Here is a 27,089-nt window from a genome sequence, read left to right as displayed (position 1 = left end):
CTCATTTTGCCATTCCCAGATGGGTTGGTCAGGGTTGTGCAGATAATTCCATCAGTGTATGGATAGATCAGAGGGGTGTCAACTCTATGGAAAGCTGCTAATGCAGCTATGCAGATTCCTGTATTATCGGCTGTGCTATTTTCCCTGTATTTTTGTTGACAATATCAAAAAAGGCGACATTAGCTCTGCACTGTTAGTGAGGCTATTTCTGTTTGGTGGTTTTCATTACATAGCGCATTCTTTAAATTGTAAAACTGAAGAGGATGGTCCATGTAGCCCATTCTCATTGAGATTCTGTCTTTGGTTCTTACAGATCTAAAGGGATCAGTTGAAGATGTCTGACACTGAAGAAGTGTAAGTGTTTATTTGAAGTTATATTAACTAAAACTTAGCTTATCCAGTGTTTGGGATGACCCTGTCTCATCTCCAGCTCAGTTTCGATACCAATTTAGTGCTATTTTTTAAACTGCAGACCAGAAACGTGTCTTAGTAACTCCTTTTAGTTCTTAAATACTTTAATACTATGTCAGTGTGAGTCTGCACCGTCCATTTTACCGGTGAGTAACCTATTGTTTTATCTTCTCTTTCAGGTACGAAGGTAAGTCCATCTTGTGACTTGCCGGCACAGCTATAATGAAGCCATGTTTTTACGCATGCATACACTGCAATTATTACAAAAAAATTGTTGTAGAATGAGAAATTTTAATGCATTCTAAAGCCTAATTGTTCACAATTATTCACTTTGCGGAGGCCCTGTAAGTTACTATAGCGATATGTAAAATGATTTCAAATCAGGCCTAAATTCTGGGGGCGGCGGGTTTTGAAATTACGGAGCACGTCAACCTCCCCACCAGTTTCCAACAAATAAAAGGCTAGAGGTATTCTGGGACCTGATCTTCACTAACAAGCGGGTACCCTGTTAGGTTCAGCCTAGCTTAATAGCGAGTGATGTGGGACTGGTGAGCAGGGAGCAAGGGAATATGGTGAGGGTAGTGTAACCGAAGACAGCAGTGGGCCAGTTATTTTTTGGTGAGGGAAGTTAATGTAATACTCTGGCTTCTCCCCACCACACAAAAATAATTTGAAACTCACTTTTTCAAAGTATCGATATATCTAAAGGGCAGCACGGTGGTTAGCTCTGCTGTCTCACAGCACTAGGAACTTGGGTTCGATTCCCACCCTCGGGCAACTGTCTGTGTGCCTTTCCTCTAGGTGTTCCGGTATCCTCCCACAGTCCAGAGATGTGTGAGTTAGGTGGATCGGCCACGCTAAATTGCCCCATATTACGGGCTGTGTGGGTTAGCCATGGGAATGCAAGGTTAGAGGGATGGGTCTGGGTGGGATGCTCTTTGGACGGTCGGTGTGGACTTGTTGGGCCAAATGGCCTGTTTCCACACTGTGGGGATTCTATGATAATAAAATGTTTTCAAGCACAAATGGAGGTAATTTGACCCATCTTTTCCTTGCTAGCACTCTGCAGTAACAATCTAATTAATCCCACTCCTGATAGCCTTGTACGTTTTATGATTGATTTTCAGGTGCTACCAATTTCCTTCTGAAAGTTGCAGTTGAATCTATCTCCACTATCCTCTAAGGCAACACATTTCAAATCCTAACCACATTTATGGTTCAAATCATCATTGGTTCTTTTATCATTCACCTCAACCCAGTATCCTCTGGTCCTTGGCCCTTCTGTCAACTGAAATAGGTTATCCCTATTTACTCTGCCTAGACCCCTCATGATTTTGAACACTTTTATCAAAGCTTCTCTGTCTACATTACCAAAGTCCCTTATTCCTGGAAAAATTCTCAGAAATCTTTTCTGCACATTCACTAAAGCCTTCACATCCTTCCTAAAGATTGCTACCCAAATTTGGTACAATACTTTGGTTGTGGTTAAACCAGTGTGTGGAGGTTTAAGTCATTGATATAGTTTGAGTAAGTTGATCAATCCCCAAAGACCTCCACTGTATTCCTCCAGTCTGAAAAGATAAATGTTCACCATTTACTTCTGTTTCCTGCCACTCAACAAATTCATGCTGACATTGTCTCTTTTATTCCTTGAGTTTCAACTTTGCTGACCAATCTGGCACTTAACCAAATGCTTTTAGAAAGGCCACATACACCCCATCAACCACAAAAGGTTCACCTATCCTCTCTGTTACCTGAATTCATACGAGCTTTCCTTAATTAATCCACACTTGTTCACAATACTGTAATGTTGTCCCTGATTATTATTCTTAAATGTTTACCCACAGTAGATATTAAACTAAATAGCCTGTGGTTGCTGGGTTCATCCTTACACTTTTTTTGAACAAAGCGTCACACTTGCAATTCTCCATTTCTCTAACATCATCCAGGTATCTACAGATGATTGGAAAATTATGACCAATACTTCCCACAATTTCCACTCATAATTTCCTTTGTATTATTGGATATTTTTTATCTGGTCCAGGTGAATTATTAACCTTAAATATAGCCAGCCTTTATAATACCTCATCTAGACTGTTTTTTTTTTAGCCATTTTAGAATATTGTTGCATCTATCTCCTTTTTGACTGGATTCTTCAGCTGTGTCATGAGAGAAAGTGATCATACTGTTTCAGGAATACTCTGATCAGCCCAGTCTTAAAATGGCAATTGGACTCCTATGTATATAAACATCAAAAGATGCACATCATAAGGAATGAGTATTGCTTCTGTGTAAATGCCATCAGACTGGTTTTTGGTGTTCACAGGGCTGTAAGTCTACTGATGACACTTTAAACTTATTAATCTCCTATTGACATTGACCATGGTAAATTAAAATTGAACCCTTAAACTTTACTTCACAGCTGAACAGCCATGTGGTAAAGGTGGTAGTTGAGATGCTGAATGGGCTAAAAATTGATAAAGAAGAGGCATTATGGCCAAACCTAAGTAGGCAAAAGTTTATTTTAAATTATTATTGGAAGCAATGAAACTAGTAAAGACAATGTAGAACTTCAGAAGATCCAAGTTGGTGGAGTGGGTGAACAGGCAGCAGATGAAGTACAATGTAGAGAACTGTGAGATGATATATTTTGCTAGAAAAAGAAATTAAATTTAAAATAAAAGGTGCTTCTCTAAAGGATGCACAAGATCAGAGATATCCAAGAGTGTAAGTGCATCAGGTATTAAACATGGCAGAACAGACTCAGTGGTTAGCACTGCTGCCTCACAGTGCCAGGGACCCAGGTTCAATTCCAGCCTCAGGTGACTGTGTATGGAGTTTGCACATTCTCCCCGTGTCCATTTGGGTTTCCTCCAGGTGCTACGGTTTCCTCCCATAGTCCAAAGATGTGCAGGTTAGGTGGATTGACCATGCTAAATTGCCCATAGTGTCCAGGGATGTGTAGGTTAAGTGGATTAGCCGTGGGAAATACAGGGTGACAGGGAAAGGTTGGGGGGGTGTGGGATGGTGGTGAGTCTGGGTGGGATGCTCTTCCGAGGGACAGTGTGGACTTGTTTGGCCGAATGGCCTCTTTCCACATTGTAGGGATTGTATAATGTATGATGAAAGTGGTCAATAAAGCATACGATATCCATAGCATTATTCATGAGGTCTTAGAGAATGAGAGCGGGAAGATTATGCTGAACTTGTACAGGAAACTAGTTAGACCTCAGCTGGAGTATCATTCATTACTTTGTGTGCCAGACTTTAGAAAGAATGCGAATACATTGGAGAAGGTGCAGAAGAGATTATCAAAAATGGTTTTAGAATGAGAAACTTCTGTTATGAGGATAGATTGGAGGTGTTGGGTGTGCTTTCTTTGAGGACAAGTCTCAGAGGAGATTTAACTGAAGTTTTTCAAAGTCATAAGAGGTCTGGACAGAGTAGATAAGAAGAAAATGTTGCTAATTGCAAAAGGACAAAGAGTGACACAGCACAGATTAAAAGTGATTTGCAAAAGAAGTAAACGTATTGTGAGAAAAATACGTTTTAATACAATGAGTCGTTCAGTCTGGATTTCACTGCCTGGATTTCATGTGGAGGCAGGTTCAACTGAGGCATTGAAGAGAGAATTGGATAATTATTTAAATAGAAATAATGTGCATGGTTATGGGGAAAAGGCAAGAGAAAGGCCTGAAGCCGGATGCTCATTTGCAGATCTGGTGTAGACACAATGGATCAAATGGCCTCTTTCTGCAACATAACAATCTGTGATTCTGTGATGGCCAAAATAATGTTGGAGGGTGTTGCATAAGTTCACAGCAATGCTTTTATATTATTTAAATATTTAATCACAATTTTCTTTTTGAAAACAAACCAACTTTTAATGAAGCAAATGGAAAGTCAGGCAGGGTGCATAATGGTCAGTCAATTCAACCTTGCTCATTTTACACCACTGAAATTGTTGAAGGTTCTGCCATTCTTTTTTATATCAGTTGACCCACTGTGTTCTCAGTCACAATTGGCAACATGGTAGCAATTGCTAATTGTATTGTGGTTGACGTTATCCCTTAGTTTATCATTGCCCATACTTGCATCTGTATGAATTCATGACTCGCATATTTTAACCAAGGGGCTAATCAGTAACATACAAATCTCTGCTGAAACTTTAAAGTAACATTTCCATTAAGTTGCAATGATAAAGTGATATATACATACAAATCTGATATATAACTTATTATTTTAAATTATTCTGTACTTTCTACATATGTAAATGTTTTATATGTATGTATTGATAGATACAGTATGAAAGTATACCTTTATGAAGCACTTCAAAAATGTATTAATAATATTATTTTTAATTATTTTAAAATTATTTGAATGCTCTCTTCGTATTCACTTAATCTGTATGTCTGCATAGCCTATACAATTTATCTGCTTTATTGTTGGTTTATTTCAGACTATGATTTGAATTAATAAGTTTTCAATTTTCCAAAAGTACTTCTAAGTTCTTTTTTATGTTATATTTTCTTTAAATTGTATTTCAGTATTATGTAAAGCATTTCTGAGTTTGGAAGCTTCCATCATTGAACTGCAAATTCAGTTTGGATCTTCTGATTATTCTTGGTCTTCTAACAGCATTGAAGTTGGCAGTACACAGCTATCATTATGAATAGAGGGCAGTTCATTGTTCACGGAAATTTTCTGTCTTAACTCTCCACCTTCCCACTTCAATATTTTTTGAATACCTTCTCTTCCTCTGTTAGTGTCTACAAGTTTTACCTTGTACCTCACTTTAATGTTTGTTATTTGCAGCAAGACCTGAATAATATCCAGGCTTGGATTTATGAGTGGCAAGTAATATTCATGCCACATAATTGCCGGACAATGACCATTTCCAACTGGAGAGAATCTAACCATCGCTCCTTGACATCCAATGGCATTACCATTGCTGAATTTCCCACTATCAACATCCTGTGGGTTACCTTTGGCCACAAAACTAAAGTGGGCTAGCCATGTAAATATTTGACAAAATCAGGTCAGAGACTGGGAATTCTGCAGTGAATAACTTACCTCTTGAACTCCAACATTTAGGGGGCACAAACCAGGAATGTGATGGAATACTCCCCACTTGCCTGGATGAATGCAGCTGCAACAATGTTAAAGAGACATCCATCCTGGGTAAAGCAGCCCACTTGATTGGCATCACATCAAAAAACATTCATCCCTTTGCTACTGGTATTCAGTAGCAGCAATGTGTATCATCCACGAGATGTATTGCAATAACTCATCACGGGTCTTCCAACAGTATCTTCCAAACCTATGACTATCATCTAGAAGACCAAGGGCAGCAGGTACGTTGGAGCACTACTGCCCGCAAGTTCCACTCCAAGTCAGTCACAATTCTGACTTGGAAACAAACCACTGTTCCTTCACTGGAACTGCCTCCTTAACAGCACTGTGGGTGCAATTACACCAAATGAGCTTCAACAGTTCAAGAAAGCAGCTCAGTGCCACCTTCTCATAGGAGATTAGGGCTGGTCAATGAACCCCATCTCCTGAATGAATAAAAAGAAATGTTTTGTGAATTTGGTGACATGGAGGTTTTTTTTGTCATAACCTTCTGAATATAAGAATTTTTAAAAATGGCTTCCACAGAATTCTTCCTCCTTGCCAGAAAGCACTAACTTTCTGCAATAATTTTCAAAGTAGCTTCTTCAACTTAAGCCTTGCCACAAACTGTTTCCAGTCTAACTATTCATACCAGTATAACTAATCCTGACTCATGGCTATTGTCAGGCCTCTGGATCGGTTTCAAGTGGCTGGTTCTTCATCTGTGAACCTGGGTAGTGAGTGTCAGTATGTCAGATAAAGCATCATGATCGTATCTGAGATAACAAGGTGTAGAGCTGGATGAACATAGCAGGCCAAGCAGCATCAGAGGAGCAGGAGAGCTAGGTGATGCTGCTTGGTCTGCTGTGTTCATCCAGCTCTACACCTTGTTATCTCAGATTCTCCAGCATCGGCAGTTCCCACTATCTCATGATCGTATCTGATCCTGTTCTGACCTGAGCTTCCTATTTGTGCATTTTCTTACAGAGGTCACTGATTGAGATTTCTGGCTGTTTTTTTTTTCCGTCTTCAGTTTAGGAGGCTATGACAAATTGTATTGTCCCAAATTGTGCTCTAAATGAGAGAGATTAATTTTGGTCAGATTAGGGATGAAAGATGGGATCATCTAAGTAGAGTGGTTTCAGCTTTTCCAATTTACAGCTGGCTAATGGTTCAGAATTCTCTGCATGATGCTTGTATTCGATACCCATGGTGAAGGCAGTTTAAGTGATGAAGTCAGAGTTTGCTGCGAATAATCATCAACTATTATCTCTGGTGTTGGATTACAGAACATGAAGAACATGAAGAACATGAAGAACATGAAGAGGGAGGTAATGAAGATGATTCCTAACTGTTCTTTGTTTTTCCCAATGCCATCTTTTACTTATATAACTTAACACCACAAAAACAATTCCAGCACTCTTAATGTTTGTGATATCACAAAAAGCAGGCATTTTAGAATTGTTCTTTTTAAACTAGCTACAAAGCTTCTATGCTTTCTCCTGTGTCTTAGCCACTGGAGATTTCTTCACATGTGAGCATAGGTAGGATCTGACTTGCAGCATCACAATTGAGCCTAATCTTGTCCTCACCTAGTATCTACAGATTCCTCTGGTACCAATATATTCCAAACTCTCACCATTTAGGAAATACTCTGCATTTTTTTTATCTACCAAAGTGGATAACCTCGTATTTATTCACATCATATTCCATCTGCCATGTTCCTGCACATTCAGTTAACTTTCTGAAGCCTCATTACACTCTCCTCATAAATCATATCCCTACCTTGTTTGGTGTCATTATCAAATTGGAAATATTTCATTTGATCCCCACATCCAAATCATTTGTGTAGGTTGTGAACATTTTGGTCCAAGCACTATTCTTTGTAATACCCACTAGTAACAGCCTGTCATCTGACAATGACCTATTTATTCTTGCCCTCTGTAATCTGTCAGGTAACCAATTCCTAATCTGTACTGGTACATTATCCCTAATCCCAAGAGATCTTCACTCAATAATGTACTGTGCAAGACCCTATCAAAAACTTTCCAAAAATCCAAATACACAACAACAGCTACTTCCACATCCATACTTCATCAAAAAAATCTAACACGTTTATCAAACTTGATTTCCCTGTCATCATGTGTTGTCTCTTCACAAACATATCATTATTTTCTAAGTCTATAGATGTTGCATCCTTTATAGATTCTAACATTTTCCCTAATGTCTATTCGTATTCTACATTTTCTCTCTTTCCTTTTCCTTAAATTGTAGGCATACATTTGTGACATTGCATTCTGCCAGAATCTCTTTGGTATCTTCAGTCATCAGGGACCTCCCTATTAATTTCAAGAAGAAATATTTATGTACCTATTGGTTCTCTGGTACAATTTTAAGTTGGGTGTTTAAGGATACCGCAAAGACAAAGAGATTGCTTATAAAAGTGCAAAGTCAAAATGAATTTGAATTATGTCCCAAAACAATTTATCGAAGGTTTTTGCATATCAAGTCAAGTCACCATAGCCTTGCCACACCATAGGGCTGCTCTCTCATTAAAGAGAGATGATTGGTGGTGAGTTAACCTGAGGGCCATCTCACCTCAGGTGAGGGGAGAGGTTTAGAAAGAGAGTCCTTTATGGCAACCTCAGTCGGTGAGGGGATTGACCCCATGCTATTGGCATCACATTGCTTTGCAAACCAACTGCCCAGCCAACTGAGGTAAATGACCCCTTTCTGCATAGATCATGGTTTCACATTGGTTTCAATTTGGAAACATAAATAAATATATAATTATAACTGATGGCTGAGTGAATTTGGAGTTTAACATTTCAGTTTATAACTATGTTTCAGTGTTGTGGAATTCATCTTGATTGTCATGTTTCACAGTGAATGGAACTGCTTGAGATGTAAGAAAATGTTTGATCTTGAGCATAGTTGGCCCTGTTCATAAATGCAGCTTCTCAAAACTGATTTTAAGTGCATTCCATTGTAAAGTGCATTCTATTGTTACTATAAGAGTTCACTAATTCACCATCTTTACACTTAAAAATCAGCCAAGCCAGATTTTCAAATTCACATTCAGATTTTCAAAATCCAATTTGGCATTTAATGGTCACTACTTCTCGATTCATCTAGCATTTTGTTCTATTCTTTTCAACCATGGTAGTGTCATTCAAAATGGATTTTTGCCACTCATATTGTTTTCCAAATTCAAAGGCAATGAAGGCAACAATTTCACTGTAGCCCAAACCTTGCTGCCCTGTCCATATACAACCAATCGAAGATTATATATTAAACAATTTCATGTATATAGAACAGTGAATTGATTTGTTTTTAGAATTCTGCAATACAGGTTTCAAGCTCAATAATAATATACAGGAAGATGGTTCTACATTTGAACATTTGCCAGTTAGGCTGTTTTGATTGCCTTTTAGCAAAGGAGTAAATCTGAAATGTCAGGAATTTAAGGATGTTGGAATGATACTTGCGTTTTTTTTTGTTTGAGTTCATGTGTAACACATTGACCTTTATTTCAACAATTCGATTGTTTTTATGCATGCTAAAGTGAACTGCAGTGGAAGTTGTTCTAATGGTGTAAAGGTATGGTATTTTGCTCTTTAGCCGATCTATTTTTAATTATATACCAGTTCCTCCTGATATAACATATTTGTGTCAAAATAATTTCTTTCTGCTTTTTCATCATGTATCTTTTGATTTCATGCGCTGCTGCTTATCTGCTTGCTACATGCTAATATCATCTTCAGAAGAGGTTCCTGAAGAAGGTATGTAGTGCAATCTAACATTATCTCATATTTCCTTTGTTCATCTATCTTTACTCACACATTTTTCCTTTTCATCATGCTGATCTTTTCTTATTCTTCATCTCCTTAGTTCTTATCTAGTTTCATTTTTTCAAAAAAAATTCTCTCCCTTTCTTTTCCATTGGTATGTTGATTATTTTCTTCATTCTACTGTTTTGCATTTTTCATTCTGCCTTTCTGTCGTTTACCTTTTCTCGATCACAATTTCCCCTTTTATTGTTTCTCTTTGTTTCTTTATCTCACCTTCACTTTTTTACGCTTAGTTAACCTTGTTCGATAGTTCTGTATATTCCATTATCCTCCATGTTATGTATCCTCCATTATTCTCCACATTGTGTATCCTCCATTATCTCGAATAAATCTGTTTGTTTCATAATTCTCACAATTGTATTCCCTTGACTATCCTCAATCATTCTGTATTCTAAAATATCCACATTAATCTTGTAGTTTTCATCATCCTCAAATAAGGCTGTTTCCATAATTATCCCTAAACATTCTACATCCTCATCCTGATTATTGAGCATCCTTCAATATCTCCTTCAATCCATTTGTATCCTTTCCCTCAAATTATCCTGCCTTACCCTAATCATTCTGTTTCCATGGTTATTATCAATGTTACATATCACTCATTATCTCCATTCATGATGTGATGTCTTAAATTTCCATTGATGTCATTTCTTATAGATATTCAGCAATTTTAAGAAGGGGTCGTTTAAGCAACTTTGATAATGCATATAAGAGATATTGCAAAGAATTAATTAAGCACTATTAATTGTTCAAGGGCTACACTGTCTTTGAGCTGTTTAACTTAGTGTTGCTGGAAAGGAGGACCTCTTGAATTCTGTTGAATGATTTGTTGATTCTTCTTGGTGTCTCATGTCTGCCATGTTGTTACCTTTTGCTCTCCGATGCTCAGTATTAACATGAATTTTGCTTCTTCATATTTGCTACTCGCTGCATGTCCCTGCCATCTCCCAGAAGCATACATCGAAGAAGGTATGTTGCTGTCTGTTAGTCCAATTCTCCTTTTCAGGAAACATTTGGACTAGGTATATTTTGGGAAATTTGGATTTAGTGATAATGGGGATCATTTTAACTCTCCCTGCCTTGGTAAACTCTGTTAACATAGTTGCATAGAGACTTGTTACTCTGTTCTTGCTCTACTCCCAATTAGCACTATCTTAACTGGGCCCTATTCACTTCTGAGGTACTCGCCTGATTGACATTTGGGCTTCATTAATTAGCGATAACTATGACATTACTCAAAAACAAATAATTTCACAACCTATTGTAAGGATGCTTATTGTAAACTTCCTGTTTGTTAAAACTTCGTTAGAAGAGAAATTCTAATAAAGATCTTTTCTTAGTGGGGCTATCTGAGGAAAATAGTTGGACACAGATTTAATGGATGTGAGTCAAGAGACTGGCTTCAAATTGAGAGGGGAATTGACGCTGTGAACAAGTGTTTACCTACAGAATATAATCTAAGTTATATTGACATCTTTTTTACGTGTCCAAACCAAAACAGAGTTTGGGAAAAGGGGAGCTGTGTGGTAGGGAAATTGCAACCAGCATTCTGGCATTGTATGGGAAAATACAAACAGGAGTTGTTCATTTAATCCTCAATCCTGTTCTGTTATTCCATAAGTTTGTGGCTGTTAACTCCGCACATCCATCTTTGCCCATGCCATTTAATACATTTGACTAACAAAAATCTGTGAACCTCAGTTATAAAATAGCAATTGATATGACATGAATTGTTATATCTGGAAGACAACCTTCTCCTGCTTTACTTCCATTCTATTTTTCTTTTGTTAGCATTTCCTTCCTTCTAATCATTATTTTCCTCTTTTTTGTTTATTTCCATTTCTCATCATATTCATTTTTTAAAAATTCTCCCATGCCATCATGCACAATCATTCCACTGAATTATTATCTCTCATTAGACCATATCCTTTGCATTTTCCATCAGTTTTCATCCTTGAACATCTTCATTCATTCTGGATGCTTCATCATTATTGCATATTCATCTATATCCTGAATGACTGCACATCACCCATTATCTTCATTATTTGTTAAGTGACATATTGGAGTGTATTTCATTATTTCCTATAGAAAGGAGTTTTATTCAATGTAATTTGAACAGCTTTTGTTAACACGAGCACGAGAAGCAATTTCAAAATTTAACTGTGGTGCTATTAATTATTCTGGGGATAGATATAATTGCAAAATGAGTAATCTGGCAAAACTGGAAAGGGGGCCCTCTTATGTTTAATTTAACAGTTTGCTGATTCAACTTGGGGTAGTCCTGCATCAGCCACATTGACTTTTTTTTTGCTCTTTAACACTCAATATTAACATATTTTTGCTTCTTTGTATTTGCTGCTCACTGCATGTACCTGATCTCTCACAGAAGTACACCATGATGAAGGTATGTTATTCTCTGCTGTTTTTTTCCAATCATGCATCAGATTCTAAGTTATTCTAAGTCTCATTTTCAGAGAGTGCATCAGTTCAGTTCCATTTTGATACTGTCAGATCATGTGACAATGGAGGCAATTGTGATCCACTTGCCTAGCCTAGTTAACATAGCTGTGCAAAAACTTAACATCCATTTTCCGCTTGATTCTTGCCTGCTACTATGTAACCTGAGCCTTTGCAGAGGCTGCCAGGTTATCAAGGTGCATGCATGACTCAGGCGAGCACCATATTGGATTCTTATGATCGTATTAATATTCGATTTGCATTTTAAAGCCTTATTAAACAACTTGATCATCCTGCTCTGAAAAAGTATCATGTGGAAGAAATGGCGTTTGTTTTATTTTGGTGTTGTCTAAATTTTAAACCACCAATTTGGGATTTAATTTAAAAATGCATCATTGAATCTATAATTTGTGGGGGTTTTTTGATAATCTTCAGAACCCAAAGTTGCATCTCAATTGTGAAGGTTCTATATTTGTGTGTTGATGTCTATATACTTTATCATCTAATAATTGTGGCACATCAGTAGATTTGTTTAGCTGCAGAGTTTGCTCTTGGATAAACTACAGACAGTTCTGTCCAACATGTAATTCCAATTTCGTAATTGTAGTCAAGGAATGGAAAGTTACAGCATTAGCAAATAACTAAATAAGGAGATATTGCTTATATGTATCATTTTATGTACATCCAGAAACATTTTATTCACATATAGTTATAAAAGTAATGAATATATTTGAACATGTGAGGTCAGATTTGTGCTCGTTTATATCAGAAGGTTCAGAGGTTTGAAGCTATGTTGGAAGTTAGAAGGCAGCTGTTTATGTTCACATTGCTGATTCTTACTGAGCATAATCACTGCTCATATTGACGCAGTTCGTTTCATGTACAGGTGATTCTGAACTACCATAACATGCCAGAGTGAAGCAGGATAACGTCAAACAGAGGGGTTTAGTTGATAATAAAATGGTAGGATAATGAGCAACCTGTAAAATGAGCCCCATCTGAAACTTCAGTAACTTTAGAGTTAGTTTAATTTAAATGTGAGAAATAAGTCAGAGTACAATCACGTACACATCCAACTGAAATCAGACCGTGATTGACTCCGACTTCCGTTCAACAATGTGTCTAGATCCTTGAATCTTTAGAGCAGTATGGCTCAGTGCAAGGCCACAGTCAGTCTACAAGTTTCACTTAAGTGAAATAACTGTCCAGAATACATTGACTTAATGTTTGTTTTGCTCTGTTGTGTTTTTTGTTGCAATGTACAGTTTATGGAAACGAAGAAGAAGACGGTATTTTTGCTTTATCATCAATGTAAATTCACCCCACTGAACTCTAACTGCCTTCCCCTTCCCCCAGTTCTCTGGGGTTAATTCTTCTAAATGTGTGGCTTGAGATGATCCAACAGCAGCCATATAAAACATTATATGGCTGCAGGATTCAACAAGCACTTTGACTAACAGATTTCACTGCAGTGTTCATTAAAACTTTACAACCTGGCTATTTTTGGTTTTATTCACTGTGTTGATTGCTAAAATATTAATGTTGTCTATTACACTGTCAGTTTCATAAGTCTGTCTTCATTTCAAAAACAGTCTAATTTCTTTGAGGTTTAGTGTGTGTTTTTGCTGATATTGTTGGTAGCAGAATGTGACAAATAAAGATGTTAAATGTTAGTTGGGTGACATTGCTGCACAATTAGCAGTATTGACAGAAGTTTTGGTAGAAGGCTGTAGACCTTCTCCACAGTAGGAAGATCTGGCTAAATTGAGGAAAAGACTACAAGTTGGAGTGCAGGGGGAACAGGAAAATGGATTTAATGTGCACGCACCTACTGCCATGCTTTTGTTTGAAAAAGACAAAGGGGATACTTTTAAAATGGAAAAGTTATTTACAAAATTCATGCAGGATAGCATTTTGTCCCCTTTTTCTCTTTTATTTTTCATTTCTGAAGGGAAATGCATCACTTACTAGATAGGTAGTTGGTACAGTCAAAGGGTATCAGCATTTTAACTAGCTTTAATAGCAATGTGACCTGATGTTGGGATAAGTGTTGAAAGTTCTGTGCAAACATTTTGCTTCAGTTGGGAAGAACAACTGTGTGTGTGGTTTTCATTACAGTGATCTCACATGTAAAAGACGCAATGTTGCATTTCAGTGTGATTGTCCAGTGTGTTTGTGAACGAACAGGAAGCAGTGTTTGTCACTTTTTCTGAAGGCAGCATGCTTCAAGGATAGGGTATTTATTCATTTTTAATGGCCCACTGTATCTCAATGACAGTTCAGTTCTCATGTCCCATTGATAAGTAGTGGTAGTAAGATAATTGTGTTTCCTTTAGACCCCACCCCATCATTCTTCTTTGCATAGATAATGACTGGAAGTTAATTTTTTTTTGCTATGTTATGCCAGTGCTGCTGGTGGACATCAGTGCTCAGCGCTCCAGCATGAAAAGGGCAGGGGTCCAATGGCCTGTAAACTGGAATAGATGGTGCAAAAGACAAATGCACTAATTTCATGTCAAACATTGTTGCCGTAATGACTTCCTCAACCTATGGCTGAATAACAGTCGTGGCAGTGAGAACAATTTGATAGATTGTTGTTCCATATACACAGTACCTAAGGCTTGGAAACTAGGAAGGAGTTATATCAGGCTGCAGGCATTACTCGGATGTTGAAATTAAGACTAATGTTGGGCAAAGACCTCAACACAGTACACAAAATAGTAAACAAATGAGGCAAAACAAATACAACACACAACTTCAATTCAAGCTATTCAAAGTATATGTGGTTTAATTGGGAAAACACCTATAAAATCAAAAGCTAATTTTTAAAAACTTCATGATTGTTGAATATTTAGGTTCTTCTACTAGGCAATGAAATAACTCCGCACAGAGGTCAGTATCCTGTCACCAAATCACCCTTTATTTACACATGCATGGTCCTCGACACTGATCCAGCTCCCTCAAAGCCAGATCTCAGAGTGAACAGGATGTCAGACACTCCTGTTCTTATCTATCAGCCAGGACTCTCTGATTAGCAGCCCCAATCAAGGAACTCATTTTCTATGAGGTCCAACTGGCTGACCTTGTTACAATCACTACAGGCAAGACAGTGAGGTTAAAGATATGAGTGAGAGAGCATTTTCGCTGTTAGCTGTGTTTATAGGTGGATGGTAGAAATGTGGAGCCTACGTTCATAGGTTCTTTTCTATGTTGTTATAACAGATTCATTCCCCCAGATTAGCAGATGATAAGTCTGCCTTAAATATTAATTTATAAAAATTGACCTCTTTTAACATTTAACAATTTGAGAATCCTAGAATCACAATATTCTGCTGCTGAAAACGGAATAAAATACACCATGTTTTGAAAAATTGATCAAATCTGTGAAGTGCCTCATTCCCTGTGTGTTTTATTAAAAATCAGTTTTATTTTTGTTGGTATGTTAACTATTGACTTACCTATGCTTTACCAGACAAACCAGAGCACAGCCACTCTTTAACTCACAATTTTGTTAATTTTGACTTTATTGAAAATGATAAGGCACTGTTCTATTTTGTTAATGTAATCTTCTCAGTTTGTTTTTATTGTTCTTTATTTTCCTCCCCAGCTCCTATTTTGTTCTTAAGCTGTTGACTCGTGTTTCGGTAGTGTTTCAGATGTTTGGTAACACTTAATCGGCCAGGAAGAAATTATTAATCAGGCTCCTAGTTTCTGACTGCTATTCCAGAATGGATGGTAGAAAATGTCTGTGAGAGAGAATCATATGTGCATATGGGAGCAGGTTCAGCTCTGATTGTTGCTGTGAATGAGTAACCTGCTCTTATACACTGATAAATAATCACACTTGAATAGTTGGCATTTGGTGCGGATATTGAACAATATCCATCATCTGTAGGACCGTCCTAACAAGGAGTCAACACCTTCAGGAAATTAAAGGAAAAATTGAGAAGAAATACATAATTTTATTTGTAAGGCTGTAGATTTTTTAAAATACAATATTTTGATGCTGTACTTTGTTTTTAATTTTGGATAATATATCTAATTTATTTTTTCCTTTTTTTAATTTTGCTACAGAGGAGGAGAAGCCAAGGATGAAGTGAGTAGTGATTTGTTACAATTTGAAGGTTTAGTTAATGGAGCAGTAGGCCTTCTTCTTGCTCTTACTTCTCCTTCAGTTCCTTGTTTAATATGTCTTTCTTTCAGACCGTACTTCCTTTTCTTTCTCTTGTTTTCTCCGTCCCACTTCTGCTGGTTTAAAATTTTGCTTCTGCCCTTATTTCTTTGCCATCCATCTCACTCTCTCTTTCACTGTTCCCTTCACTCTTACCTCTATCTGACCTTTAATGGCTCTCTCTTTCTAAGTTCCAGACAAATGCATGTGATTCCCCATGTTTTCTGCATTGAACATTGCTCGAAGGAACTAACTTTAATTCTATGATATTTGTTCCCTTTGAGCACGCCCCATTGTTGGAGTGCAAAAGTGTTAGACTTCTCCTTATCTCTTTTTCTTCTCTTTGTTTATGTTTTCTTTTCATTACCTTCCCCTGTCTTGCTTGGTATACCTTGGTTGGGGGTTGAGAATAAAATGACCTGCTGAACTAACCCAGACAACTGAAGGGACATTGCATTATTGTGGGGGCTACAATGACAACATGTGGATCTGAAAGATGCTGACCAGGATTATAGCAACATTGCAAGGAGCCACAATGATGACTTTTAAATAGAGGGTGTCATTATCACTTCTGTGACTTTGAAAAACTCAGGGCTTTGTAAAGGATAGTGTAATGGGTGGACAAACTCTGACCACCAGATTTCCCCACATGTCTAGAAAGTTGGTGCAGTCTTTAATGTGAAAAAAAAATATTGTGGTGGTGAGCAAGAGTAATCAATACAGAGCCATGGGAGTAGAAGTTAGGATAATTGAAATTGAAAATGTCTCATTCCCCAGAGTACACACATCTTTCACCAAAATGAAGAAATAATTTGCAAAACATTTCCAAAACTTTTGTAGTCTAAGTTCTAGGTATCATTACTTACTTTTTTTTTAACAGGCTGACTGGTCCCAAAATCCCAGAAGGAGAGAAAGTTGACTTTGATGTGAGTACAGGAAATTATCCAACAAATGATTCATTACTGACATGCTTGCTTTCTCATTGATGGCTTCTTGAAACTTTATTTATTCATTAACATCCATTATCAAATGTTAGCAGTAATTGTAAGGTCATCAATCTTGTTTCTATTCTGAAGAGGAATTAGTGAAGAGCTAGTTTTTCTACATTCTCAAAGCAGTCACCACTCCTCTCCCATAGAGATGTATTCAACATGGTGCAAGGTCTACAACCACCAGCAATTCACTGAAACTTAATTAAGGGTTCAAAGGTTATGAATGAAAGCAGAAAATTAGCATCAGTATACTATGTAATCCTGTCAAGATAATGCCAATTTAGATTGTATCATTGACCAATATCTGGAAGTGCACATCTCAGTAAGGGGTACTGAAGGGAGGAATCCTGCATAATTGTTTTTCTCCCTGTCTAGAAAAGGAGCAATGAGATCACAATACAAGTTCAAAAATCTCTTTGAACCATTATTTCTATCTTTTCAGAATATCTACATGAAAGTGGCATGTAAGCAATATAGTTGCAAGTGTAAAATTACAAAGTGGGGGTATTGATATTACATGAATGGGGAAAACTGTGACAAAATGGATTTCAATTTAGGCTCCAATGGGGTCACCCTCCAAGACCCAAAACAGATTCTTTCAAATGGTGTAAAGCTAGAAACAATAGGGGTTAAAAAAAAATGCTTAGGGAGCTACTTACATGAATCCTTAAAGTGTCATGAACAATGACCAAAAATAATCAAAAATATTAATGGAACACTGATCGTTATGTTGAGGAGATCAGACTATTAAGGAGTAGAAGTCATGTTTCAGCTAGACAATGGTTAGATTACACCTAGAAAACTGTGAACAGTTCTGGACACCATACTAAGGAAGTACATGTATGGTCTTGGGGCAGTGCACACGTAATGTACAGCATTAGTTTATGAGAAAATGCCTGGATGAAAAGGATTAAATTTCAGAAATTTCACAAACTAGTGTTGTATTCTCTGGCATTTAGAAGGATGAAGGGTGATTGGATGAAAGTTTTTACAAATTTAATGGATTAAATATGGGAAAACTACTCTCGTTGGTTGTGAGTTCCAGGACGAAGGAGCATAATCTAAACCTGAGAACCAGACCTTTCAGGAGTAAAATTTGGAAACTGTACTTAAAGAATTGTAGAAATTAGGAAATCAGTTGGAAGTTTTAAATCTGACGTTGATAGTTATTGTTATCTAAGGGTATTATGGAAGATGGGAGTTAGGTTGCAGATTAGGACAAATCTCATTTAATGTGGAACAAGCTTGAGGGGCCAAATGGTTTATCCCTACTCCTATCACTTTTCCACTGCAGTTGTGATGAATTAATCCAGTGTTGTGCTCTCAATCATTATTGTAGACAACCTGTTCCAGCCTTTGGCACAAGCAAGATTAGTCAATACAGCACAAACTAAGGAGCAAAATTAGTTGATATACCTCATCAGTATATCAAGTAATGCATTTATTATAAGAACCATGGAACCAAACTATTTCAAATTTAACGCTAACTGAATGCCAGCAATGTTCAACTCAGCTCAGGTTGTGATGTACAATTGCATAGGCCTGCATTTTCATGCGTGATTGGCTAGCTCAAGTCAGGAAACCTTCCTGTTCTCTCCAAAATGTGGGATCCATGTTACTGCTGGGAGCTGCAGAATGGAGCCAGCTATGGGGCTGCCAAAGGCTAAGGGGGACAGTTTTAAAGACCTGCCTTGATTTTGTGGGACATCACCCCAGTTGTTTTCTTACAAAATAAGGTCATCTAGCCCATACCCATCAAACCACCCCACCCATTCCCAATGGTCTTTAATACACTCCAAGTCAACTTACTTCCATCTCTGCCCCTCCCACTCATTGTCCTTTGGCCTTTCCCCTTCCCTGCCTGCACACAAATTATTCAACATAGCCACACCTCCTAGAAAGATACACCCATAGAAGATAGGAGCAGGAGGAGGCCTTTCAGCCCTTCTAGCCTGCTCTGCCATTCATCACAATCATGGCTTATCATTCAACTCAATAGCCTAAACCTGCTTTCTCCCCTTTGATCCCATTCGCCCCAACTGCTATATCTAGCCATCTCTTCAATACATTCAATGTTTTGGCATCAACTACTTCCTGTGGTAATGAATTCCACAGGCTCACCACTCTTTGGGTGAAGAAATGTCTCCTCATCTCCGTCCTAAATCGTCTATCCTGAATCCTCAGACAGTGACCCTGGTTTTGGACACACCCATCAATGGGAATATCCTCCCTACATCTACCCTGTCTAGTCCTGTTAGAATTATACATGTCTTTATGAGATTCCCCTTCATTCATCTGAACTCTAGCAAAAACAATCCCAACCTAGTCAGTCAATTTCTCTTCGTACGTCAGTCCCACCATCCCTGGAATCAGTCTGGTAAACCTTCGCTGCACTCCCTTGAGAGCAAGAGCATCCTTCCACAGAAAATGAGACCAAAACTGTATTCTAGGTGTGGCCTCACCAACATCCTGTATAACTGCCACAACACATCCCTGCTCCTGTACTCGAAACCTCTCACAATGAAGGCTAACATACCATTTGCCTTCTTTACCACCTGCTGCACCCTCATGCTTACCTTCAGCGACTGGTGCACAATGTCGCACAGGTCCTGCTACACACTCCCCTCTCCCAATTTATAGCCATTCAGGTAGTAATCTACTTCAGAAATAATGTCTAAATTAAGTAAAATAGAGTTCAAAATATCTACTGTTGCCTTTACTATAACTAACAAAAACTTCCATTCATGGAAGCCCATTCAAAAGTCTAAAAGTTCCTCAAGAACTTAATCCAATATAAACATTCATAAAGATGCAGTAAAGATAACCAGTCTTTAATAACCTTTTTGAGTTGCCAATCAACTGTGAACTTGCAACACTCTAATGAGCCAATACTGAGTTATAGAAACTGCAAAACAGTAAGGATTACATAATGATTGCCCTTGGAGAAATGACAACAAACAGCTAATGTAGTTCATAATGGACTGGGGATTCAAATAACCAGACCATTTGACAGTTCCACAGACCATCTCCTCCCTTCAAGAGTTTTCACGATTCTTAAAGTTCGTAACTGCCACAGAGTGGTTAAAACTCTTGCGAAAATGGGGTCAATTTGAAGGAAACACAACCTGAGTACCATGTTTAGTTGGTCATGCTGAGTCTGGATTTAACCATGGTTGACATCCCACTCTTTTACCCTCTCAGCAAAAATGGGATCAGTTGGAAATAGGAGTGGGACTTCTCGATCCAGGTCCCATCCGCAATTTTTAAACATTTGCAGTCTCCAATACATCATGAAAATCCAAGTAATAGATGACCTCAAAGAGGTTTTGTTTCTTTAAAGTCATTACAGTTGGGAAGTGATATAATGAACCATTTATTCAGTTCAAATAGAGAAAATTACTGAATGAAGTTCCTTTAAGTCAGCAGTAAATTCATGCCTCCTATACTTGAAAGACGTTATAAGGTTATCAAGTGAGCATAATTAGCAGTAAATAGCTTTGTTTCTCCAAAACAAATTATTTGTGGATTTTCATTATATCAGATGTATAAGGTGCCCGCATAGTAATAGATTAATGTGTTTGTCTAATACAACAGTTCCTGAACCATACTTTGCACTCAATATGATTTTGATGATATCTGTTACACTTGTATTAATTAGTACATTTCTAGAGATTCAGAAGGAGTAAAAATCATAGTATAGATACACTACCATTGTGCCCTCCTCTGAATTTGTTCACTTGTGGTTTATGACTCAGTTGTGGATCTGATTTTTATTCTACTGCTCTGATTTTTCTGTGTTTGTGTGGTATTTAGGACATCCAGAAGAAGCGTCAGAACAAAGATCTGATTGAGCTGCAGGCCCTGATTGATCTTCATTTTGAGAATAGGAAGAAGGAAGAAGAGGAACTGATTGCTCTGAAAGAGAGGATTGTGAGTGTTGTATTGATATTAAAGCAACAAAGTGAATATCTATCAAGGAGGCACTATGGATACAGTTTAGATTTTTTTAAAAATTTGTTCATAGGATGTGGATCTCACTGGCTGGACCAGCATTTAATGCCCATCTCTGATTTCCCTTGAAATGATCATGGTGATGCAATTTTTTGAACCGATGCAGTCCACTTGTTGTGGGTACACCCACAGTTTTGTTTGGTAGAGATTTCCAAGATTTTGACTGAGTGACATTGAAGGAACACTCAGTTCCAAGTTCATACGGAGTGGAGCTTTCAAATGGTGATGTTCCCATTACTCGGCTGTCCTTGTCCTCCTACATTGTAGAAATCATGGGATTGGAAGATGCTGTTGAAGGATTTGGTAGGTTGCTGAAGGGCATTTTGTGATGTTACACACTGCTGTTACTGTGTGTCAGTGGTAAAGTGAGTGAATATCCTCTTAGTGGATAGTCAAGCAGGCTACTTTGACCTGGATGGTATCAAGTTTCTTGAATGACTTTTGGAGTTGCACACATCCAGGTAAATGGACAGAATTCCATCACACTCCCAAGTTGTGCCTTGTAAATGGTGCTCAGGCTTTGGGAGTCAGGAGGTGAGTTACTCATTTCAGAATTCCCAGTCTCTAATCTGTGGAGTCACAGTATCTATAATACTGGTTCAGTTCAGTTCCCATCAATGGTAATGTGCAAGATGTTGATAATGAGCAGTTCAGTGATGAAATGCCATTAAATGTTAAGGGAGATGGTTATGTTTTTCTTGATTGCAAATGATTGTTGCCTGCCAATTGTGTGGTGTGAATGTTATTTGCCACTCAGCCAATTCTGAATATTGTCTAGGTCTTGTTGCATTTGCACATGGGCTCCTTCAGTAACTGGCAAGACTCAAATGATGCTTGGTGTCACCTCATGCTCTAATTACCATGTCAAATTGCGACTGTATCTGTGATATTGTTATATGATTATATCACACCATGGCAGTTTTGTCAACGTGCACAATAGAAATGTGCTGCTGCTAGCTATGATGTGTTGAGAAATGTTGCTGGAAGGAACAACAGTCTACAGGCAAAGGCAAAATTCAAAGAGCAAATGGGTGAACTAGAAAAAATGTTTATTCCTGTCTGGTGCAAGAGTACTATGAGAACAGTGGCCAAACCATGGTTTGTGAGGGAGGTTAAAGTTAGCATGAGATACACAAAAGAAGCATAAACATTGGCAAGAAAAATAATAGACTTGAGGATTGAGAACAGTTTAGACGTCAGCAAAGAAGGACCTAGAGATTGATTAAGAAGAGGAAATAGATTATGAGAGTAAGCTTGCAGGGAGCATAAGAACTAACTTTTCAAGTTTCTGTAGGTATGTAAATAGAAAAATATTGGTGAAAACTAATGTAGGTCCCATCCAGTCAGAAATGAGGGAATTTAAAATGAGGAATAAGGAAAGGGCTGATGAACTGAATTCATACTTCAGTCTTCACAAAGGAGGATACAAATAACATACCAGAAATGATGGAGAATACAGGGTTTAGTGAGTGGGAGGAACTAGAGCAAATCTATATTAATACAGAAATTGGAGAAACTGATGGGATTAAAGGCTGATAAATCCCCAGAGTTTGATAATCTCCATCCCAGAGTATTTAAGGAAGTGGCCCTAGAAGTAATGGATGCATTGGTCATCATCTTACAAGATTCTTTAGAATTTGGAATAGTTCTTAGAGACTGGAGAGTAGCTAATACTATTTAATAAAGGAAGGTACAGAGAAAACAGGGAATTATGGACCAGTGAGCCTGACATCAGTAATGGGGATGATGCTAGAATCCATTGTCAAGGATTTTATGGCAGACCACTCAGAAAACAGTGATAGAATCAGACACAGTCAGTATGGCTTTACAAAAAGGAAATCATGCTTGACAAACCTACTAGAAATCTTCAAGGACATAACTATTGGAATTAATCAGTCCCAAATAAGAGATTCGTAAGTAAAATTAAAGTAGGTGGGATTGGCAGAGTGTGTTGAGATAGAAAGAAAATTGATTTTAGCAGATAGGAAACAAAAAGTGGGAATGAATGGGTCTTTTTCTGAATGGCAGGCAGTGACGAGTAGGGTGCTGGACGAATCGGTACTGGGACCCCAGCTATTCACAATATATGTTAACGATTTAGGTGAGGGAACTAAATGTAATATGTCAAAACTTGCAGATGACTCAAAGCTAGTTGGAAGAGTGAGCTATGAGGAAGTTGCAGAGATCTTGTAGTGTGATTTGGACAGGCTGAGTTGATGGGCAAGTGCATGGCAGAAGCTGCATAACGTGGATAAATGTGAGGTGATTCACTTTGGTAGCAAAAATATGGAGGCAGAGTTTTATTTGATTGGCTGTAAATTGAGAGAGGGGAATGTTCAAAGAGACTTGGCTGTCTTTGTGCACCAGTTACTGAAAGTAAGCATACAGGTACAATAGGTAGTGAAGATGGCAAACTGTATGTTAGCCTTAATAGCGAGAGGATTCAAGTTCAGGAACAAGGATGTCTTGCTGCAACTATACAGGGCATCAGTGAGGCCACCCCTGGAATATTGTGTGCAATTTTGGTTTCCTAACTGAGGAAGATTGTTCTTGTTGTAGAGAGAGTGCAGCAAAGGTTTACACAAAATGATTTCTGGGATGGCAGTATTGGCAAATGGGGAGAGATTTAATCAGTTAGGTTAGTGTTCACTGGAGATTAGAAGAATGAGGGTGTATCTCATAGAAACATACGGAATTCTAACAGGAATAGATAATGTAGATGCAGGAAGGGTGTTCCTAATAGTGGGGGCATTCAAACCCAGGGGTCATAGTTGAAAAGTAAGGTGTAAACCTTTTACGACTGAGATAGGAAGAAATTCCTTCATGCAGAGAGTGGTGAGCTTGAGGAATTCACTGCCACAGAAAGTGGCTGAGGCCACAACATGGTGTTTTCAAGAAGTAGGTAGATATAGCTCTTCTGGCTTACCAGACCAAGGGATGTGGGGTAATGCAGTATCAGGGTAATGAGCTGGATGATCAGCCTTTACCATAATGAATGCTTGAGAGGTCGAATGGCCGACCCTCCTATGTTTCTATGTATGATGCAACAGTAAAGATGCACTCTGGCCACAGTGACATGGTGAAATGTGCACTGTTACTTTCTGAATTTTTTTTCCAATTCATTCACAGGATGTGGGTGTCATTGCCTAGGGCAGCATTTATTGGTCATTCCTGATTGCCAAGAGGGCACTTAAGAGTCAACCACATTTCTGAGAGATTGGAGTAGGCAAAACCAAGTAAGCTTCCTTCCCTAAAGAGCATTAGTGAACAAGATGGGTTTTTTCTGACAATCAACAATGAAAATATAGTTTCAACATCACCATGATCATCATTAAATTCTTAATTCTAGAATTTTTGTTTTAGTGAATTCAAATTCCACTATCTGCCACGTTGGGACTTGAACCTCAATCTCCAGAACATTACCGAGGTTTCTGGATTAATAGCCTAGTGATGATACCACTAGGCTCAGCTCCCCTACAAAAGTATAGGAATTGAGAAGGTGCTGTCTCAGAACTTTGTAACAAATCCTCTCTATACTTTTCTCCAACCAACAGGAAAAACGCAGAGCAGAAAGAGCTGAACAGCAAAGAACTCGTGCTGAGAAGGAAAAGGAGCGTCAGGCCAGGCAGATGGTAAGTCAATCTATACTGTTGGCTTTGACCTGTTTAGATTCACATCAACTTAATGATATATGTAATAAAGGACAAACTCTTACATTCTTAAGAAAACATGAGGTCAACTCATGGCTGTCAAATGGGAGAAACACTGGAGACCGTGTTTATGATCAATAGAGAGATGATGAATAGTAAATTCGTTTCCTGCTTTTTAGTTCTTACCTCTGCTCTGCCGAATGCACATGGTGGGTTATCGTTTCAGGGACATCTTGGTGTTAGTTGACATTTGCCTCAGAGGAACATTTTGCATCTGCAGTCTCGTACATGTCAGAATGCATGCTGATGTAACTGATTGTATGCAAATCACTTTGGGACATCACTGATGTTAATAAAAATGAGTTTTTGTCTACCTCTTTAAATTCAAAGATTTGAAATACCTCATGTTCTGTTCTAAGCTCTACTTCTTTCTCAGCAAAATGTATAATGTCCAATGTGTTCAACAGGAGGAGAAAGCAAGAAAGGAAGAGGAGGATGCCAGGAGGAGGGCTGATGATGATGCCAAGAAGAAGAAGGCTCTGAGCAGCATGGGTGCTCAATACAGCAGCTACCTTGCCAGGGTAAAATGCCAGCTTCATTTCTAAGTTAGGATGGCCTAAGGGGGAGAGGTATTTCTTCAGGGACCCACCTTTGACAATGCCCAAGAAGTTTGACCCGTACGTCTAACCTAAAATCTAACATTCCTTTTGTATACTGTACACTCATTAGTAAATTCCACATGCCTGGTAAAGTATTTTCTGACAATTAAAACAAATAACTCATGCGCTCAAAACCATGCACCAGGAAATCCCAATCAATTCCATATGGTAGCTGGTGTAAAATTGCTGGAATAAACCTGTTGAAAAATTAATAGATCTGCAAACTCTCTCAAGCATCCCTGATTTAAGTAAATTTAAGTAAAACTATCTTACACTTTAATTAAATTGTTAATTAGGCTGATCAGAAGAGAGGGAAGAAACAGACTGAAAGGGAAAAGAAGAGGAAAATCCTTGCAGAAAGGCGCAAGCCACTCAACATTGATCATCTTAATGAAGACAAGCTTAGGTCAGTATTTGCAAATTTGCCTCTATTTAATTTTTAATGAAAGCTTCCCTTTCTTTTGTACTTGCTACAATGATATTATGAATTAAATTAATTATATTATGTGAAAATGTGGTGGGTTAAGAAGGAATATCTTCACTCAACTCAGCTTTTGTCCAGATTGGTTCTTTCCATTTTCCAGACCAGTACTATAATTAGTTACTTGTGAACCAGTTGGTATTCTTTAAAAAAAGAAATATGATCAATGCATATTAAGAAACAAGACTGTGGGCTAAAGTGATATTAGTTGGTTTCCTCAGTTTTGTATGCAATCATAGTCCTTCATGGATCGCCACTTTGATGTGGTACACAAGTTTGTGTGCTCCAGTGAATCCTTGAGCAATTACCAGCAGGAGCTGCTTGCTCCTGGCAAGGCCACTCAGGGCAGCAGAGTTGGAAGTGGCGCCAGTTGCAGTGTGGTGCTGTAAGTTCTCAACATAGAAAAGGCAAAGGAAGATTTGGCATCGCATCACGGAAATAATAAGTGAATGTTGCATTGGCAAGGGAGTTCTGGTCATCCTAGCTCAACATTGCACTGAGACCTGACCATTAACTTGTCAAGATCATGTGGAATATGCTGGCTCCTAACATCCCCATGTTTAACAAAGTCAAGTGCCTGATTTTACCAGGGTCTGTTTGCCAAGTCCTGTGAAACAGGAGAATGGAGGACAGGTCGCTCTGAACCTGGGAGTTACTAATCAAGAATCTGCATGGGGGCAGCAGACATATGAAGGTCATTGTGCACGTCTGTTGGGGCAGAGGTGCCTTTCGCAGCAGTGTCTGTGACTGAGTTGTCCTCTTCAGAACACCCTTTGCCCATCCAAAATGGAAAGGGACTAGGAAAAGGGTCAGAAAAATTGGGTCTCCAATATTTCCTCAAAATGGGAATTATAACCAATGAGATCACTATCTTCATGGTCAAATAAGTAAAATGCTAATTTTGCAACTTGGAATTTTGCACTCCTGGTTAATCTTGTGGCTGTATAGGAAGAACTACAGTTGTATCCCATGAGCTGTCAAGACTCCTAATTGAGACCTGCCTTCTTGGAGAGGACCGGTTAAGGAACATGTAAGGGAATGCATCTTTTACTGGAAAGGAAAGACTGGCAGTGACCCTCGTGTTCATTGAGTGGGTTCTGCCATCCAAATAGGATCTTGGACACACTGCTAGAACTCCACAGTTGTGTAAATGAAAGGTTCATGGCTCTTCACCTGCAACTCAGCTGTAATCAATATGACACTATCGTCAGCCATTATGCTTCAGGTGAGGATGTTAAGGAAAAGTTCTATTCCACCCTTGATAAAATAAAAAGAGAAACGATCACATCAAACAGCA

The 27,089-nt window shown here is 38.2% G+C and overlaps 1 protein-coding gene across 1 annotated transcript in view; it reads left to right on the top strand.

Moving 5' to 3' along the window:
• The first annotated feature begins 334 nt into the window (after positions 1-334).
• LOC109915204 (troponin T, fast skeletal muscle isoforms-like) overlaps positions 335-27,089 on the top strand; it is a 39,935-nt gene continuing 13,180 nt past the window's right edge. Inside the window, exons 1-8 of the mRNA XM_048607315.1 lie at positions 335-354; positions 591-598; positions 15,903-15,924; positions 16,880-16,925; positions 20,805-20,921; positions 24,557-24,634; positions 25,120-25,233; positions 25,608-25,717. Of these exons, the coding sequence (XP_048463272.1) occupies positions 335-354; positions 591-598; positions 15,903-15,924; positions 16,880-16,925; positions 20,805-20,921; positions 24,557-24,634; positions 25,120-25,233; positions 25,608-25,717 (515 nt within the window). The remainder of the gene's footprint in view (positions 355-590; positions 599-15,902; positions 15,925-16,879; positions 16,926-20,804; positions 20,922-24,556; positions 24,635-25,119; positions 25,234-25,607; positions 25,718-27,089) is intronic.

The sequence above is a fragment of the Rhincodon typus genome, chromosome 17, assembly GCF_021869965.1.
Source record: "Rhincodon typus isolate 14 chromosome 17, sRhiTyp1.1, whole genome shotgun sequence".
Classification (NCBI taxonomy): Eukaryota; Metazoa; Chordata; class Chondrichthyes; order Orectolobiformes; family Rhincodontidae; genus Rhincodon; species Rhincodon typus.
The sequence above is the reverse complement of the archived record's forward strand: the minus strand, read 5'-3'. Positions and strand labels throughout refer to the sequence as shown.